The sequence below is a fragment of the Rhinatrema bivittatum genome, chromosome 4 (assembly GCF_901001135.1).
Source record: "Rhinatrema bivittatum chromosome 4, aRhiBiv1.1, whole genome shotgun sequence".
Lineage (NCBI taxonomy): Eukaryota > Metazoa > Chordata > Amphibia > Gymnophiona > Rhinatrematidae > Rhinatrema > Rhinatrema bivittatum.
The window spans coordinates 224,619,684-224,640,582 of NC_042618.1; the positions used below are offsets into that span (position 1 = coordinate 224,619,684).

The window sequence follows — 20,899 nt, forward strand, 5'->3', positions numbered from 1 at the left end:
CGGGGAGGGGGAGGAGTCGGCTGCGGCACCGCTGCTGGCGATAATGTGAGGAACATTATCGCCAGCAGTACCGCGGCGAATAGCTACACCTTTTACGGTGTCACTATTTGCTGTAAAAGGCTCACTGCAGCCGGAAAAATCACACCGCCGTGGTGCAAATGACTGCGGCCTTTCGCAGGCCCCCCCTTGCCCCACCCCCTTTTTCACAAGATTCATCATTCCTCGAGGAATGATGAATCCTGCCCTTAGCTAGTAGAGCTTTTGCTCTACTGAGCATGTGCAGGAATTCCCACTCTTGATTTGCCCTGTGAACCCCTCAATCTTTTTTCATCTCTCTCTCTCTCCCTGTTTTTTCTATACAATTTTCATAACTTTTGTTAAAAGTTGCCTTGCTGCCTCAGTAGCTCCCAAAAGGACCTTTTCAGTGCTACTTTAAAAAAAAAAGAGAGAGAAAGAAGAAAACAACTTTTTTCTTTACCACGTCCAGCAAGAAAAAGGCCAAAGTCAGTGTATTAAAGGATTGTATTTGTGGGAGGAAAATGCCATCACTGATGGACCTGACATCTACTAGGGATGTGAATCGTTTTTTGACGATTTAAAATATCGTCCGATATATTTTAAATTGTCAAAAATCTTTAGGGCCACGATACAATACCAATTCCCCCGATTTATCGTCAAAAAATCGTAAATCGGGGGAAGGGGGAGGGCAGGAAAACCGGCACACTAAAACCCCCTAAAACCCACCCCCGACCCTTTAAATTAAATCCCCCACCCTCCCGAACCCCCCCCCCCCAAATGCATTAAATTACCTGGGAGTCCTCCGTAGCGGTGGTCCGTGGCTAAATCGGGGGAAGGGGGAGAGCACGAAAACCGGCACACTAGCTCGTGAGGTCTTCAGCCGGCGCCATTTTTCAAAATGGCCGCCACAAAATGGCGGCGGCCATAGACAAAAACGATTCGACGCAAGAGGTCGTTCCGGACCCCCGCTGGACTTTTGGCAAGTCTTGTGGGGGTCAGGAGGCCCCCCCAAGCTGGCCAAAAGTTCCTGGGGGTCCAGCGGGGGTCAAGGAGCGATTTCCTGCCGCGAATCGTTTTCCGTACGGAAAATGGCAGCGGCAGGAGATCGACTGCAGGAGGTCGTTCAGCGAGGTCCGGAAATCTCGCAAGGGTTCCGGACCTCGCTGAACGACCTCCTGCAGTCGATCTCCTGCCGGCGCCATTGTCCGTACGGAAAACGATTCGTGGCAGGAAATCGCTCCTTGACCCCCGCTGGACCTCCAGGAACTTTTGGCCAGCTTGGGGGGGCCTCCTGACCCCCACAAGACTTACCAAAAGTCCAGCGGGGGTCCGGAACGACCTCTTGCGTCGAATCGTTTTCGTCTATGGCCGCCGCCATTTTGTGGCGGCCATTTTGAAAAATGGCGCCGGCTGAAGACCTCACGATCTAGTGTGCCGGTTTTCGTGCTCTCCCCCTTCCCCCGATTTAGCCACGGACCGCCGCTATGGAGGACTCCCAGGTAATTTAATGCATTTGGGTGGGGGATTTAATTTAAAGGGTCGGGGGTGGGTTTTAGTGTGCCGGCTCACGATTTTAACGATTATAACGATACTTTACACACACAAACGGCAACAATACGATTCCCTCCCCCTCCCAGCCGAAATCGATCGTTAAGACGATCGAGGACACGATTCACATCTCTAACATCTACTGCCATTGCCTTGAACTGTGCAATATCCAAACCAACTGTTACAGTTGTGGATGGATGTCTCCATGGACCCAAAGATCAAGGGCCTAGAAAATGAAGGAACTGTGTAAGTCTCAGAGAAGCTGCTGTCGGTCCTCCAACTAGTGCAGACTAGTGCCTCACTGGGAAAGGAGTTGAGCAGGAGCTCCTCCAAATATCTCCTTCATCAGTGGAACAGGCTGGATTTTTAGAAGTGAGTAGGAAAAGCTGATATCAAAGAGTAGGGATGTGAATCGTTTTCCATATCGTCTTAACGATAGAAATCGTGTGGCAGGAGAAGAAAATCGTGTTTGGCACGATTATTTCATTGAAAAATCGTTAAAAATCGTTTTTTCCGATTAGTGCGCACTAACTCGAGTTAGTGCGCCCTAACTCCCCGTTAGTGCGCACTAACTCGAGTTAGTGCGCACTAACTCAAAATGATACAAATAGACACTTTCCAGGTCACTGAAGGTCAGTTAGGAATGAATATGTGTTCCTATTGGCTGGCAGCCCTCTTATCTATTGATGTTACCAAGGTTTCCACTGAGGTGATGGTTGGGGGGATGGGAAATGGAACTGGAAACTCATGAACACCAACAGAAAATGAAACAAAGTGTTCACACTTCCCAGGTCAGTAAAGGTCACTTAGGAATGAATATGTATTCCTATTGGCTGGCTGTGCTCTTATCTATTGATGTTACCAAGGTTACAACTGAGGTAATGGTTGGGGGGATGTGAAATGGAAACAGTTGGAAGCTTGACATGTGATGATCAGCACTCACGTGACTAGAACTTCTTTGTTTATTATTTTTGTTAGCAGGCACCTGAAATGCTAGTGCATGTTGAATTTGCCAATCACTGTGCATTTTAGAAAGGTGGTCCTGGCTGGAACTGTACACAGTTCAAATATATGTAATTGATTGTTGGTAAGTGTATTTTTTAAGTAGCCACACTGGCACAAGTATGTTTACTTTTCCTCCTACTTAACTCACTAGCTCAGCTTTGTAAGAAGGGCTTCTCTGCTTGAGTGAGGGTCAGGCAGCTCCCCCCTGTCTGTGAAGCCAGCCTCTCACTAGTAATGCAGGGAGGGAGCTGTCTCAGACTTCACCATCCTCCTCCCCCCCCCCCTCACCCACACACCATTCACTAGCTGGGACATGGGGGAAGTCAGGAGTGAGGGTCAGGCAGCTCCCCCCTGTCTGTGAAGCCAGCCTCTCACTAGTAATGCAGGGAGGGGGCTGTCTCAGACTTCACCATCCTCCCCCCCCCCCCCTCACCCACACACCATTCACTAGCTGGGACATGGGGGAAGTCAGGAGTGAGGGTCAGGCAGCTCCCCCCTGTCTGTGAAGCCAGCCTCTCACTAGTAATGCAGGGAGGGAGCTGTCTCAGACTTCACCATCCTCCCCCCCCCCCCCCTCACCCACACACCATTCACTAGCTGGGACATGGGGGAAGTCAGGAGTGAGGGTCAGGCAGCTCCCCCCTGTCTGTGAAGCCAGCCTCTCACTAGTAATGCAGGGAGGGAGCTGTCTCAGACTTCACCATCCTCCCCCCCCCCTCACCCACACACCATTCACTAGCTGGGACATGGGGGAAGTCAGGAGTGAGGGTCAGGCAGCTCCCCCCTGTCTGTGAAGCCAGCCTCTCACTAGTAATGCAGGGAGGGAGCTGTCTCAGACTTCACCATCCTCCCCCCCCCCTCACCCACACACCATTCACTAGCTGGGACATGGGGGAAGTCAGGAGTGAGGGTCAGGCAGCTCCCCCCTGTCTGTGAAGCCAGCCTCTCACTAGTAATGCAGGGAGGGAGCTGTCTCAGACTTCACCATCCTCCCCCCCCCCCTCACCCACACACCATTCACTAGCTGGGACATGGGGGAAGTCAGGAGTGAGGGTCAGGCAGCTCCCCCCTGTCTGTGAAGCCAGCCTCTCACTAGTAATGCAGGGAGGGAGCTGTCTCAGACTTCACCATCCTCCCCCCCCCCCCTCACCCACACACCATTCACTAGCTGGGACATGGGGGAAGTCAGGAGTGAGGGTCAGGCAGCTCCCCCCTGTCTGTGAAGCCAGCCTCTCACTAGTAATGCAGGGAGGGAGCTGTCTCAGACTTCACCATCCTCCCCCCCCCCCCTCACCCACACACCATTCACTAGCTGGGACATGGGGGAAGTCAGGAGTGAGGGTCAGGCAGCTCCCCCCTGTCTGTGAAGCCAGCCTCTCACTAGTAATGCAGGGAGGGAGCTGTCTCAGACTTCACCATCCTCCTCCCCCCCCCCTCACCCACACACCATTCACTAGCTGGGACATGGGGGAAGTCAGGAGTGAGGGTCAGGCAGCTCCCCCCTGTCTATGAAGCCAGCCTCTCACTAGTAATGCAGGGAGGGAGCTGTCTCAGACTTCACCATCCTCCCCCCCCCCCCCCCTCACCCACACACCATTCACTAGCTGGGACATGGGGGAAGTCAGGAGTGAGGGTCAGGCAGCTCCCCCCTGTCTGTGAAGCCAGCCTCTCACTAGTAATGCAGGGAGGGAGCTGTCTCAGACTTCACCATCCTCCCCCCCCCCCCTCACCCACACACCATTCACTAGCTGGGACATGGGGGAAGTCAGGAGTGAGGGTCAGGCAGCTCCCCCCTGTCTGTGAAGCCAGCCTCTCACTAGTAATGCAGGGAGGGAGCTGTCTCAGACTTCACCATCCTCCTCCCCCCCCCCTCACCCACACACCATTCACTAGCTGGGACATGGGGGAAGTCAGGAGTGAGGGTCAGGCAGCTCCCCCCTGTCTGTGAAGCCAGCCTCTCACTAGTAATGCAGGGAGGGAGCTGTCTCAGACTTCACCATCCTCCCCCCCCTCACCCACACACCATTCACTAGCTGGGACATGGGGGAAGTCAGGAGTGAGGGTCAGGCAGCTCCCCCCTGTCTGTGAAGCCAGCCTCTCACTAGTAATGCAGGGAGGGAGCTGTCTCAGACTGGTATCAGGGTTAGGGCACTGTGTGCAGGAAGATCACAACACTCCTGGTATTAATAGGGATAGGGCACTGTAAGAGATGACTGTAGTAGATTGAATAAAGATCTGATGTTTCTGCTCTCCTCACACCAAACAAAAACAACACACAAGCAGAGAAGCCCTTCTTACAAAGCTGAGCTAGTGAGTTAAGTAGGAGGAAAAGTAAACATACTTGTGCCAGTGTGGCTACTTAAAAAATACACTTACCAACAATCAATTACATATATTTGAACTGTGTACAGTTCCAGCCAGGACCACCTTTCTAAAATGCACAGTGATTGGCAAATTCAACATGCACTAGCATTTCAGGTGCCTGCTAACAAAAATAATAAACAAACAAGTTCTAGTCACGTGAGTGCTGATCATTACATTACTTTTTTTGTCAAGCTTCCAACTGTTTCCATTTCACATCCCTCCAACCATTACCTCAGTGTTAGCCTTGGTAACATCAATAGATAAGAGCACAGCCAGCCAATAGGAATAAATACATACATATTCATTCCTAAGTGACCTTTACTGACCTGGGAAGTGTGAACACTTTGTTTCATTTTCTGTTGGTGTTCGTTAGTTTCCAGTTCCATTTCCCATCCCCCCAACCATCACCTCAGTGGTAACCTTGGTAACATCAATAGATAAGAGGGCAGCCAGCCAATAGGAACACATATTCATTCCTAACTGACCTTCAACGATTAAAATTATCGTCCGATAACTGACCTTCAAAATTATCGTCCGATAACTGACCTTCAACGATTAAAATTATCGTCCGATAATGTTTATATCGTCTTAAATCGTTATAGAACACGATACAATAGAAATTCTAACGCTTTATCGTTAAAAATCGTTAAATCGTGTTAGTGCGCACTAACTCGAGTTAGTGCGCACTAACGGGGAGTTAGTGCGCACTAACTCGAGTTAGTGCGCACTAACACGATTTAACGATTTTTAACGATAAATCATTAGAATTTCTATTGTATCGTGTTCTATAACGATTTAAGACGATATAAACATTATCGGACGATAATTTTAATCGTTGAAAAAACGATTCACATCCCTATCAAAGAGCAAGAAGCCGTACTCCGCGGAACCACAGGAACAGCCAGTGTCAAAACAACTCAGAGGCTTGAGTGTATCAGCACACAGTATGTTGTCACTGTCAATGCAGGGAGCATCAGTGCTGTTGAAACACATGACTCCAATGCCATCAATGAACAAGGTTCCATTGGTGTCATCAGATGCATAGAGCTCACTCAGCACTATCAAAGCAAAAGGCTCTGGTGCCGTCAAAGCACCCAGACCTGGCTCCATTGATGATTGAAAACTTGGCTCTTCGAGCAAGCCTTTGCAATTAGCCCTTAGAGTAATGTTTTTAGTATGGCTTAAAACTGTATACTAATTAACTTGTATTTTAGATGTTTTAATGTTCTATTTTATTTTGATTTTTACGAATATTTTGTTTTTAGATGTAAACACATTGTACACCGTTGTGATGTAACCACGAATGACGTATATAAAATCTTTTAATTAATTAAATAAATAAATAAATAAATAAATAAATAAATAAATAGATGAAAAAGTCTCCAGCACCATCCACTCATAAGTCTTCGATGCATTGAGCCCTGGAACATCGATACTCAACACTTTTGGCAATTAAACCTTAGGAATCATTGTCACAGCATGCTGCAGACCTCCCTCTATAGTTGCATGGGCAGACTGTAAATGAGCCTTGGCTTATTTCAAGAGAAAACCTCAATCACATCATAAGGCCACAGTCTGGGCATAACAGTGGTCAAAAGTTCATTGGTCAACTGACTAGTGGACTGCATCACTCACTATTATAGGCAAGCAGGCCTTCAAATTACAGACAACATTATGGCTCATCAAGATGGAGCCATGGCTACATCAGGTTATAGAATAATAGTGCAAACAAGTCCTTCTTGGTCTTAATTCACATTTGTGGTTACATCACAACGGTGTACAATGTGTTTACAACAATTCCCCCAACACGGACCGTGTTTCGCCCGTCCGGCTGCCTTGGGGGGGGGGGGGTAATTTTAACACACAACCATCTGTTTGAACATTTGTAAGACTGATTTTCAGATGGTTGTGTATTAAAATTACTCCCCCGAGGCAGCCAGACGGGCGAAACACGGTCCGTGTTGGGGGAATTGCTGTATTACACTCTGTTGAATTAAGAGGAGCAGCCGCTTCGATAATAATAAAAAAACTATACGTGAATTAAGACCAAGAAGGATTTGTTTGCACTTTTATTCTATAACCTAGATTTGCTGAGTGCAACTATCGCTCCAGTGTGTGATTGGATGCCATGGCTACATCAGTCATTCATGTGCGAGCTGTAACACATGAAGATATCTAAAAAGCTGCAACATGGTTGTCAGTGCACATCTTTGCATCCCATTATTGTCTGGTCAATCTCTCAAAGAGTAACAGTAAATTTGGACAAGCAATTGTGTAGCCTTTTCACCCAGAAGTCTACTCTCCACAGTGATGGCCAGGTTGCTTATTCAGTAAATGCTCCATCGCAACACTCAGGTTGGGACTCCCCACATGTAATGGCTAATTTAGCCCTGCTTATCGATGGAAACATCAAGTTTGTTTACCCTAAATAGTATTTTCCATAGATAGCAGGATGAATTAGCCAAACTAAATCCCCACCACCACCTCCCTGAAGAGTCGACTACCTAGCTAGAATTAACTCTCAGATTGACTGAAGTGACTCATGAGGCAACAGCTGAGCAGGAATTCCCACACATGGTCTGCAGAGAAAAAACTCTACTAGCTAACAGAAAGGTCCATTTGGAGCTGGCGGATGATATCACCCACATGTAATGGATAATTCATCCTGCTATCTATGGAAAACACTATTTATGGTAAATAAACTTGCTTTCTCTCTTCTTGTCCTTACAGGTGACATAGCAAAGAGTGTTCCCTTAAAATTTCCTTCAGGAGGACCAGCTAAAATCTTACACAATCAAATACTGACAAGATATTGTAGTGAGGGATCAGCCATAATCTCATGTATTCTTACCTGAGATAAGGGCAGCATGAAGCCACGACATTTTGTAGGCAAAAACTCTGTCTTTATGATAAGCCTAAAGAAAAAAAAAATCATATGTTTATTAGGTTCAAGCTTATTTGCTTTCAACATCTAATCAATCAAACAGGAAGCAAAAACATATTGGATATAGGGGTTGCTAAGTGGCTCCAGATTAGCCTGACAGGTTTGATGCAGGCAAGGTCTTGCAGTTCTAATTCCCTAAGACATTTCCTAAGAAAATTAAGACAAGTCCCTGCCCACAATGGGGAAAACCCAGGACTGAATCAACCCTAACAAACAAATCTGGAGCTTGAGACCTTTGGGTAATGGCCAAGATTACATTAGCAAGCCCATAATGACCTGGACCTGAGGGTCCCCCCTAAGGCATGCCAATGACCCATTACTCATCTCTTGAGCTTAAGAATAAAATGTATATGTGGAAGTACTAAAAATGTTTAATGAACTTGGGAAAGATTCTAAACAGCTGTTTATTTTGTCTTCCTTCTGGACCAATATTGAATCAATATCTTAGTGTCATGGTAGGGGGGATGCTATACAAGATATAGGAGGAGAAGCATGCAGAGTAAACCAAAATATTCAAAATGTTTTTTTTAATGGGTAAATGTTTGTTTATCCACATAAAAAGGCCATTTGAAACTTGTCTCATCCCCAGTGTGCGTAAATTCAAGTTTGTTGTTACATAACACGCATATTTTTGCCCATGTGAAAATATGGACAGGGTTAGATTGGAGGAGGGAAGTGGGGGTGGGGGAGGTGATGGGGAAATACCCATGCTGATTTCATTCTGAAATCCCTGCACACGTTTTGTATTTGTTTTAATTTAATATCCTATCTTTCTCTTTCATTTTAAGGCAGCTTACAATAAAACTGCAAAAGAAGCAAGAAAATTACAGTATTTAAACCACCACCCTAAATTCCCTAATTCAAAAAGAACACACATCAGTACCTAATGCTTTCTTAAGCCACCTGCAGTGAACAACAGCATGGGTAGTTTTTGCAAGAAAAATTATGTGCATACTTTTGAAAAATCAAAAGTACATGTGTAAATGCAAACCCCCTCCCCCTGGTAATGCCTCCTTCCACTGGAGGTAAAAGTAGACATGTAGAGGCCCTATGCATCTACTTTTAGGCATATATAAGGCAGGCTTTGTTTTATAAGCCCATTTCTGTAGGTAAATCACTGTTTTACCTGTGGAAATGAATTTAAAAAACTTCTCTCCTCAAGACCAAAATCCGAATTTTTAATTTTAATCTAAATTCCACAGGGAGCCAGTGCAACCTCGTCAATACTGGCATCATACGATCGGATTTCTTAGGACCAGTCACTAATTTTACACCTGAGTTTTGCAGGAGATGAAGTCAATTTAACCAGTAGACGTTAGATTCTGAAACAGGGAATCACAACAATCCACTCATCTTGTAATCATGGTATGGATGACCAGGGGCTAAATCTTTCCTGGCACTTCAGGTGTAAAGCCTGCAAATATTTGTTACCCGCATCATGTACATCAGCTTGCATTTTCAAAGGTAAACTCCTCTGAGAGTTTTCCTTTGAAAATGAGCTCTCAGGGCCATAGGTTGGTGCGTACAAGGGCCTGTGGGTCTGCAGAGGACCTGTGGGGTTTGAAATTTGCCCTCCCCATGAAGGCTGGCTGTGTGCGCCCTTCATTTTACTGACTTTTAAGTGTTATTTACAGGAAGTGATGGATGCCAGTTTCTGTCAGTGTCTTTTTATAATTTACATGTAACTTTCAAATTTGCACACTTAAGTTCTGCAACATTGGAAAAATCAGCAAGTACTACATCCATTCCTGCATCTGAGTTTGCATATGTGCAGATTTTCCTGATGCTACTGAAGTTACATTTGATCGGCAACAAAACATGTTGGGAAAAAGGATATGGATGGAAATCGGCAAAAACATACCCATACACACATCAACATACTCCATTTCTCCACTATAAGAACATAAGAAATTGCCATGCTGGGTCAGACCAAGGGTCCATCAAGCCCAGCATCCTGCTTCCAAAAGAGGTCAAACCAGGTCACAAGAACCTGGCAAGTACCCAAACAGCAAGAAGATCCCATGCTACTGATGCAATTAATAGCAGTGGCTATCAGCTAAGTAAACTTGATCAATAGCAGTCAATGGACTTCTCCTGCAAGAACTTATCCAAACCTTTTTTGAACCCAGCTATACTAACTGCACTAACTCATCCTCTGGCAACAAATTCCAGAGCTTAATTGTACATTGAATGGAAAAGAATTTTCTCCAATTAGACTTAAATGTGCTATTTGCTAATTTCATGGAATGCCCCCTGGTCCTTCTATTATCTGAAAGTGTAAATAACCAATTCACATCTACTCTTTCAAGACCTCTCATGATCTTAAAGACCTCTATCATATCCTTCCTCAGCCATCTCTTCTCCAAGCTGAACAGTCCCAACTTCTTCAGCCTTTCCTCATAGGGGAGCTGTTCCATTCCCTTTATTATTTTGGTTGCCCTTCTCTGTACTTTCTCCATCGCAACTATATCTTTTTTGAGATGTGGCGACCAGAATTGTACACAGTATTCAAGGTGCGGTCTCACCATGGAGCGATACAGAGACATTATGACAATTTTCGTTTTATTAACCATTCCCTTCCTAATAATTCCTAACATTTTGTTTGCTTTTTTGACTGCTGCAGCACACTGAGCCGATGATTTCAAAGTAACATATAGAAACATAGAAACATAGAAATGACGGCAGAAGAAGACCAAACAGTCCATCCAGTCTGCCCAGCAAGCTTTCACTTTTTTTTTCCCCATACTTATCTGTTACTCTTGTCCCTTGTAAGTGACTTTTTTGTTCTATTTCCCTTCCACCCCCGCCATTGATCTATTTCCCTTCCACGCCCGCCATCGATCTATTTCCCTTCCACCCCTGCCATCGATGTAGTTAGCAGTGCTGGAGCTGCATCTACGTGAAGTTTCTAGCTAATTGTTTAGGGGTAGTACCCGCCATCATTGCAAGCTACTCCCACGCATGTTTATCCAGCCTGTGCAACTCAGTCCTTGTTGGTTGTTGTCCAAATATAAATCATCTTTTCATAATTCCCCCTGTCATTGAAGCAGAGATCTTTTCACCATTCCCCCTGCCGCTGAAGCAGAGAACTATGCTGGATATAATTGAAAGTGAAGTATCAGGCTTATTTGGTTTGGGGTAGTAACCGCCGTATCAAGCAAGCTACTCCCCTGCTTTTTTGTGGATGCAAATCCTTTTTTTTCACATTATCCACTATGACGCCTATATCTTTTTCCTGGGTGGTAGCTCCTAATATGGAACCTAGCATCGTGTAACTACAGCAAGGATTATTTTTCCCTATACGCAACACCTTGCACTTGTCCACATTAAATTTTATCTGCCATTTGGATGCCCAATCTTCCAGTCTTGCAAGGTCCTCCTGTAATGTCTCACAATCCTCTTGTGATTTAATTACTCTGAATAATTTTGTATCATCCACAAATTTGATAACCTCACTCGTCGTATTTCTTTCCAGGTCATTTATAAATATACAAGCCGTAAAGCCCGTTAAAACGGGCTACATCCCTCTGTCTCTCACCTCCCCCTCATTCTCTCTCCCCTCACTCTTCACCACCCCCCTCCCCCACCCACTCCTCTCCACCCTCCCTCTCCTCCCACTCAGTCCCCCCTCTCCCTCCCTCCCACTCACTCAGTCCCCCTCTCCCTCCCTCCCTCCCACTCACTCAGTCCCCCTCTCCCTCCCACTCACTCAGTCCCCCTCTCCCTCCCTTCACCCACCTCCATTTCCTCCCGGCGCCGTAAGCGCGACTTCCCGCAACCCTCACCCGGCTCCATTAACTCCTCCCGCTCCTGCCAGCAGATCTCGGGGGGGGGGTGTCACTCCCGCGCCCCCCCCACCGAGATCTGCCGGCAGATCTCGGGGGGGGGTCACTCCCGCGCGCGCGGCAGTGACCCCCCCGAGATCTGCCAGCAGATCTGGGGAGGAGAAGTAGCGGCACCGCGCGCGCGCGCGGTGCCGCTACTTCTCCTCCCGCTCCTGCCGGCAGATCTCGGGGGGGGGGGGGGCGCGGGAGTGACCCCCCCCCGAGATCTGCCGCAGATCTCGTGGGGGGGGCGCGGGAGTGACACCCCCCCCCCGAGATCTGCCGGCAGATCTCGGTGGGGGGGGGCGCGGGAGTGACACCCCCCCCCGAGATCTGCCGGCAGATCTCGGTGGGGGGGGCGTGGGAGTGACACCCCCCCCCCCCGAGATCTGCCGGCAGATCTCGGTGGGGGGGGCGCGGGAGTGACACCCCCCCCCCCGAGATCTGCCGGCAGATCTCGGTGGGGGGGGGCGCGGGAGTGACACCCCCCCCCCCCGAGATCTGCCGGCAGATCTGGGGAGGAGAAGCAGCGGCACCGCGCGCGCGCGCGGCGCCGCTGCTTCTCCTCCCGCTCCTGCGGCCCCACCGCCATTTTTTTTTCTGATCAACATCCTTGCCCGCACATGCGCAGTAGAGCTGCGCTCTACTGCGCATTTGCGGGCCGTCGGTCACAGGCCATTTATAAGGTAGATTGAAAATCACCGGTCCAAGTACAGATCCCTGAGGCATTCCACTGTTTACCCTTTTCCACAGAGAAAATTGACCATTTAATCCTACTCTCTGTTTCCTGTCTTTTAACTAGTTTGTAATCCACAAAAGGACATTGCCTCCTATCCCATGACTTTTTAGTTTTCTTAGAAACCTCTCATGAGGGACTTTGTCAAACGCCTTCTGAAAATCCAAATACACCACATCTACCGGTTCACCTTTATCTACATGTTTATTAACCCACTGCCTACCTTTCTCTCTCTCATACACACCCCCTTTCTAACCTGAAAAAGCACAAACTCACTCACATACACATATACAAACACAATTCAAGCTGTCTCTGACATACATACATGGAAAACCTCAATTTCACACACTTACAAACAGCCTCCCTCTCTTACATAAATGCACAGTCTTGCGCTCACAGAAAAAAACACATGCAACTCTTGCTTCTGTCACACAAAATCAACTTCTTTCTCTCACACACAGACATAAAAAAAAGCAGCCTCATTTGTATTCACATACACAAATACATTTTGGAAATTTGCACTCAATGTTAAGTACACCTTCTGACATTTTTAGTACGCCTAATCCTGCTTTTTTCTAAAACAGTATAAGAACCAGGGGGCTGACAGTCCACCTGCTTACAGACTACATATCATACAGTTATATCCTATAGGAAAAAATTTTGAAATATTTGCCAAAAATCTACAGGGAACTGTGCAGGAATCGGAAATGGAAAGTAAAGACTGTTTTAAATTGTTTAGGGGTCATTTTCAAAGTCCTTTACATGCATAAAATATGGGTTAATATGTTTGAATGGTTTGTTAAATTGTGTTTCCACTTTACCAGACTACTAGCAAATTTCCTGGAACGTTATCAGGAGACTATTTGTAAGAACATTATAAATGCAGACATTGTTCTGTTTGCTCTGTAATACTTCAAGCAAAAAGGTTTGCCAATTCCAACACTAACCAAGGGTATTAACTGTGATGTTTTATTTCATGCTCCTCTAATTTTGTCATCTATGTGATTACTTGTTCCTGTATGCTGAATTATATGGGGAAGAGCATGAGGATGTTAAGAACATGGCTCATAGAACATCAGAATTGTTTAAAGATGAAAGAACTTGATGCACTGCTGGTTGCACATTGTATTACATTTGGTCACACCTTTGACACTTTTAGATACTTAAAGGTGAATTTTAAAAGTCTGGCACATGCATCAATTAGGGGATGCATGAACAAGTTGGGATGTGCACTCCCACCGTATTTTAAAAGCCACACAAATACGTGCGTATCTCCCGCTGCGTGCATATCTCACTTCAATTCGAAGAGAGGTGTGGTCTGAACAGTCTGGGTGGGGCATGAGCATTCCAGGGTGGGGCCGAGAGATATGCATGCAGATACTTATGTGCCTGGGTACATACCCAGGTCTAGTGTTGAATAAGTTTACTTCTGCTATGGAGGAGAAAAGTAGGCATCAAGCTAGCCAGGTGGCCAAAATATTTTCAGACCTCCACCGAAGACCTAGCCCACCACTTAGATCCGGCCAGAAAGTGTGGTTGAGTATGTGGTTTATTCGCCTGAAACTGCCATCTAGGCGTCTCGTTCCTCGCTTCATCAGACCATTTCCGATACTCCACTGTGTGGGCTCAGTGTCTTACCAGCTTCAACTCCCACCTTCCCTTAAAATTCACAATACCTTCCATGTATCTCTCTTAAAGCCAGTGGTGTTGACATGGCCGTCCAAGAAACCACCCGAGCTGCAACCTCTCTCCACAGAGGAAGACTCCACCTATCAAGCCCGGGATGTCCTAGCCATCAGGAAACACGGGAAGAAGTGAGAGTACCTACTAGCTTGGGAGGGTTTTGGACCCGAAGAAAATAGTTGGGAGCCGATCTCCAATATCTTGAACAAGGGCCAGTTTCATGCGACTCACCCATCTAAACCTAAACCCCCAGGGAGGCACCCTTAAAAGGGCGGGGGAACTGTTAGGCGGACCGGCCGCAGATGGCCGTACCCAGCCCTCCTTACCTCCTCCTCTGGCACCAGGAAATCCCCTGGAACCCGCACAGCTACAGGGAGAAGCCTCCATGGCAGGAGAGCCGGCCCCAGATCCCCTCTTCGTGGCGCGAAGTCGCAGCCTGACACCGCCAGCAGCTCCTTCCGGGCCGGCCCGCCCTAGATGCGCGGCTGTGCCTCCTGCCGGCATTTAAAGGGCCAGCTATGATGAGTCACAGCCCAGTACCCTGGATGACATCAGGGGTCTGGGACTACTTCAGGGCGCTTCCTCTTCCTGTTCCTTGACTTGACAACAAGTCTGCTTCTCTTCATTGGAGTATTCTGTGCTTTGTACGTGCCTTGATCCCTGTCCTGCCTTCGGAGTCCTGTTCCTGTTCCTGGATCCCTGCTCCTGCGCCTATCCTATATTCCCGTCGGATGGATCTTCTGGCTTCGACCTTGGACTGGCTTTCGGTGAATCCTCTGTCTTCGACCTGACTGGCTATCGGTGACTTTCTGGCTTCTGACCCTGGACTGGCTATCGATGATCCTCTGGCTTCTGATCTTGGACTGAGTTTGGATGATTCTTCTGGCTGTTACCCAACCGTCTTCACAGGGGCCCACCTAAGACCAGACGGCCCCCGCACCCAAAGGCTCAACCTGCGGGGAACTGGGTTGATATTGGCGAAGCTCCATCCAGCCCCTGCACCAGCCCAGCCTGCGGGGGTTCGCCCTCTTAGGTTGCACCAACTCCACCTTGGGCAAGGGGTCCACATTCTCGTCAGTTAACCCAACAGCATATACCCACATATATGCTATTTTCATGCATATATGTTGGTTTTTATGAACATAACTTTTGAAAGTTCACTTTTAAAAGTGCAATGGGAGAGTAAGAGAAGATGGAGTCCCAAAGAGAGGACAGAGTATCAAGGAGCATTTGGTGGTTAAGAGTGTCAAAAACAGCAGAAAGTTCAAGGAAGATAAGGATCAAGTAAAGGCCTTTGGTTTTAGCTATAAACAAGTCATTGGAACCTTTGGCAAGGGCTGTTTCTGTGGAATTTAGAGGGCAAAAAAAAAACCAGACTAGAGTGAATTGACAATGACTTGAGATGAAAGAAAGACAGGACAAAGGAGGTGAATAGCACATTCAAGTAGTTTTGATGCAAAAGGGAGGAGAGAGATAGGATAAGAGTCAGCAGTTCAGACAGGGTCCATTGAGGGTTTGTTTTCTGAGGAGTGGTGTGGTTAAAGCATATTTGAAAGCAGCAGGAACAGTTGAGTGGATGACATACAGAGGATGTGATACATGGAAGTGATGACTGCAGAGCAAATAGAGCTGAGGTACTGGGTGGGAACAAGTAGTGAGTTTGGAGGAGGAAAGAAGATAGGCAATTTCCTCCACTGTGATTTCAGAGAAGAGGATAACAGGGGTCAAAGGGTGGAATGACTTGTGAATGGGGAGGTAGAGGTTGAGAATTTGAGAGCAATTTTGTGAACCTTGTCATTAAAGTAGACAGCCATAGTCTAAGCAGAGAGTTGGGGGGGGGGGGGGGGGCTGAGAGGTGAAGGCAGTTTGAGGATGGAATTGTGTATGGCAAAAATATGGTGAGAGTTGGAAGCAAGATAGTTTGTTAGATGAACATAATAGTCTTGGCTTGGCAAGTGCAATAGTAGACGGAAGGAGGTCAGCATGAATTTGAAATGTATGAAGTCAGCATAGGCATGGGATTTTATCCAGAGACACTCTGCAGAGGAAAATGGGAAGCAAATTCTGGGAGTGAGCCAAGGCTGGGGATTAGTGTGCATTACAGGATATGTAAAGGGAGGAGCAATAGTGTCCAAAGGAGAGGAGATTGCAGTATAAGATGACACTGTCTCATCAACTGACCCCTCAGACAATGTAGTGGAGGAGATAAGACAGTAGTGGAGAGGATGCAAGAGTCGATAGCGCAGATATTCCTGAAGGTATTTCATGGTGACTAGATGAGGCTGTAGGGAAGGGTGGTTTTGTGTAAAAGTTATCAAATGATGGTCTGAGAAGGGAAGAGCTGAGAAGAAGTGATTTAACTACTCTGAACAATTTTGTATCATCTGCAAATTTGATTACCTCACTTGTCGTATTTCTTTCCAGATCATTTATAAATATATTGAAAATTACAGGTCCTAATACAGATCCCTGAGGCACTCCACTGCTCATTCCCTTCCACTGAGAAAATTGTCCATTTAATCCTACTCTCTGTTTCCTGTCTTTTAGCCAGTTTGAAATCCATGAAAGGACATTGCCACCTATCTTTTTACTTTTCCTAGAAGCCTCTCATGAGGAACTTTATCAAACGCCTTCTGAAAATCCAAATATACTACATCTACTGGTTTACCTTTATCTACATGTTTTTTAACTCCTTCAAAAAAGCGAAGCAAATTTATGAGGCAAGACTTGCCTTGGGTAAAGCCATGCAAACCATGTCTTTCTATATGTTCTGTGATTTTGATATTTATTTAGAATACTTTCCACTATTTTTCCTGGCATTGAAGTCAGGCTAACTGGTCTGTAGTTTCCCAGATCACCCCTGGAGCCCTTTTTAAATATTGGGGTTACAATTAGCCAATGATAGGTTACAAATTTTTACTAATAGGTCTGAAATTTCATTTTTATAGTTCCTTCAGAACCCTGGGGTGTATACCATCTGGTCCAGGTGATTTACTACTCTTCACTTTGTCATTCAAGCCTACCACATCTTCTAGGTTCACCGTGATGAGAGGATGAGAGAAAAAATCTTTGAAACTCAAAAGCAGTAGATTAGGCAGAAGAGAGAATAGTAGTTGAGGTAACGAATGTAGAGAATGAAGTAGTAGATCCTGCCAAGATGAGGTTCAAAGTGGTGCTGTACCAGAGCCAATGCCACCAAAGAAGGAAGCACTGTGCTGGAGACAGTGCCACCAATAAGAAGGAGCACTGTGCTGGAGATGCCACCAATAACTTCTCTGATATTGCTGATTGGATGTTCCACAAACACCTTAAAATCAACATGGTCAAGACAGAACTCCTTATCTTTCACAAAACCCACTTCCCCTCTTCCCCCTTTCTCTATTTCTGTGGACAATATTGTCATCCTTCTAATACCTTCAACTCATCTCCATCCTTCTCTATACATATTCAAAACATTGCTAAAAAGTGTCATTTCTTTATAACATCACCAAAATCTGTCCCTTTCTTTCTGAACATGCTACCAGAACCCTTATTCAATCTTTCATCATCTCCTGCATAGATTACTGCAACTTGCTCCTCATAGGAACCATTTCTCTCCACTTCAATTTATCCAAAATTCAGCTGCACAACTTAGCTTTTGCCCAAGTCACTTATATATTGACTCTCTATCTGTTTTCACATACAGTTGAAGCTCCTTTTTCTCAGTTATAAGAGCCTTCACTCTGCAGCAACTTACTACATTTCTTCTCTTACCTCTCCCTACATCTCTCCTCATGAATTCTGTTCATCAGGCAAGTCACTATGTATGCCTTTCTTCTTTATCATCAACGTCCAACTCCATGCTTTCTACATGGCTGCACCATCTGCTTGGAATAGTCTTCCTGATTTGGTGTGTCTTATTGCTGCTATTGGCTTATTCAATCCAGTCTAAAAACCCACTGGTATGCTGCTAATCCTCCCCAATAATACTGGGGAAGATTAGCAGCAAGAAGAATAGATGTAGTGGAGTCATAGGAAGTAAAAAGAGGAAACAAATCTACTGATCTGAGGAAATGCTATGGCGTGCACTTCTTGGCCAGCTTGTGGAAACTCAAGTGGGTTAGAGGGTGCTCTATGACAGCTATGAAAAAGTATGCAGATGTACAGCAACCTCCCTAATACCTGGCCAGCTGCTTGAAGAATGGAGGGTGAGAACAGCTCAGGCTCAAGGTAGGTTGTGTTGATTTCTGAAACCAACCACGAGACAGCTGAGAGAAGTATGTAGATGTGCCACAACCTCCCCAGCTATTCCAGAGAACTGGAACAGCTCAAACCTAAAAACTGACAACTAAAACAACTGAGAGAAATATACAGATGTACTGCATCCTCCTCAGTTTTTGAATAGCTGATTGAATAGTGTGGGGTATGAACAGTTCAGGCCTGAGATGGATTGTGGTGACTTTCAAAGTCAACCATCGAAGCAGCTTGAAGATGTATGCAGGTATGCTGCAACCTCCCCAGTACCTGGCCAGTTGTTGCATGAGAGGCATGGGGAAGGAACAGCTCAGACCCAAGCTGGATTGTGGTGACTTATGAAGCTGAGCACAACAATAGCTGAAAAAAGTAGGCAGATGTACTGAAACCTCCTCAAGGCTATTTCTTTTATGGAAATTAAAAAACAGGGTTGTTATTTGCAAAAGGGTTTATCTTGCTAACTTTTAAGTTAGCTGAACCTACCCTGAGAAATGAATCTCCTACCACTTTAATTAGCAAAATTTTATTGTGTTAAGTCATTACCAGCTAAAAATTTATCGAGATAAAAAAAAAAGGCAGAGCAGGGGAAGTTCCAGAGAAATAAATACAAATTCTCTAGCTAGTGCAAATAAACTTAGCAAGGTAAGTATGCTCTGAAAAATTACTGTCCTAAAGTTACACAGAAAGCTTTAGCCATGTATGTTTGTTTATTTATACTTGATATACTGCCTATACAAAAGATCTAAACAGATTGGGGCAGATTTTTAATATTACGCGCGGGGGGGGGGGGGGTACATTTGTGCGCGCTACCTGGCGTGCACAAATGTACACCCGATTTAATAACATGCGCGTGCTGCCGTGTGCATGTTATAAAATCCAGGGTTGGCACGTGCAAGGGGGTGCACACTTATGCACCTTGCGCGTGCCAAGCCCTAGGGGAGGCCCGATGGCTTTCCCCGTCCCCTCCAAGGCCGCACCGAAATCGGAGGGGCCTTGGAGGGAACTTTTTTTTTGGTCCCCCCCACCTTTCCTTCCCTTCCCCTATCTAACCCACTCCCCAGCCCTACCTAAATCCCCCCTACCTTATTTCGTTGAGTTATACTTGCCTCTGGCAGGCGTAACTTGCGCGCGCCGGCTGGCTGCCGGCGCGCCAGGCACCAACACAGGTAGCTGTGTCGGGGCACTCGGCCACGCCCCCGGACTGCTGCCATGCCCCAGACATGCCCCCGTATATAATCCATATATAATCATAATTTAAATGCCAAAATATAAAGACCTGATAACTAAAGGAGGTTTGCCTTTTATGCTCCAATCTCATCTCTGTAGGGTAAGGTAAGCTAAATAACTATTTTTGAGATGAATAGAGCCCTTTGGCAGTCCAGATAAATTGGCTTTAAATAACAAAGAAAGGATCTTAAATCTAATTCTAAGAAGTATCAGCAACCACTGGAACTCCTCTAGTAATAGTGAGACATGATCATATTTATAGGCTTCAAAAATCAGTCTAGCAGCTGTGTTTTGAAGCAACTGAAGTCTTTAAGTTGAACCACTGGGAAACCCAGGTACAAATTATTACAATAGTTTGTACCTTACCATATGAGACGTTATTTAACATATGCACTAGAATTTGAAGATCTTGGTTGCAGAGATCTTCCAATATAATGTAAAAAGAAAAACACAACCTTTACTAGTGCCAACATTTGTGGAACCATGGCCAGATGTGAATCAATCTTAACCCCCAAAAATGAAACTGTCTCATTAAGAGGAATCTTTGTATTGGCTATTTCCACTGGAGTAAGACTCTTCCTTGTGATCCAGATTTAGAAGAATTCACTTTTAATCTATGTTGACCTAACCAATCCTTGATCTGGTGAAGACAGTGATAGAAGCTTAGTCTATCCTCTAATGACTCAGGATTTAAATATGCAACAACTTGAATGTAATCAGAATAAAAATAGCAGTTATATTCCAAGCTCTGGATTACTGAGCCAGTGGTGCCAAATATAGGTTGAATAAGAAAAGTGCCAAAATGGACTTCTTAGAGACCCCCACGGAGTAGTGATTTATCCCTGGATAATTTATCATCCCAGATCATTTGAAAGGAACAATCAGACAAGTATGAATTAAACCAGGACAATGCTATTCCCCTAACACCAATTTCTCAGTCTTAATAAGAAGTGTCATGGTGTCATATCCTGCACTCATATCAATACCAACGACGAGTATGTCTTTCTTACTATCAATTCTATACATGATTTCATTAGTAAGGGCTAAAAGAACAGTTTTAGTACTTTGTGCTCTTCTAAATCCTGATTTTCTGGGGTGATATACATTGATGTTCTATAGGTAGTTGTCAAGTTGGTTAGTAATGACCTTTTCAATAACTTTAGTAATGAACTGTTTATTAACACTGGATGATAATTGCCATCTCCCACAGGATCGTCTCATTTTTTAATATCAGACGTATCGTAGAATGTTTCAGAGACAAGGCTTTATTAAGACTGATATTAACAATTGATGCTAATATACTAGATAATCCTAATT

At 45.6% G+C, this 20,899-nt stretch overlaps 1 protein-coding gene across 1 annotated transcript in view; it reads right to left on the reverse strand.

Annotated features, from left to right (window-relative positions):
* The window catches only part of SVOPL (SVOP like), a 123,807-nt gene that overhangs the window by 49,696 nt on the left and 53,212 nt on the right, over positions 1-20,899 (reverse strand). Inside the window, exon 7 of the mRNA XM_029599766.1 lies at positions 7,787-7,850. Coding sequence (XP_029455626.1) covers positions 7,787-7,850 — 64 coding nt within the window. The remainder of the gene's footprint in view (positions 1-7,786; positions 7,851-20,899) is intronic.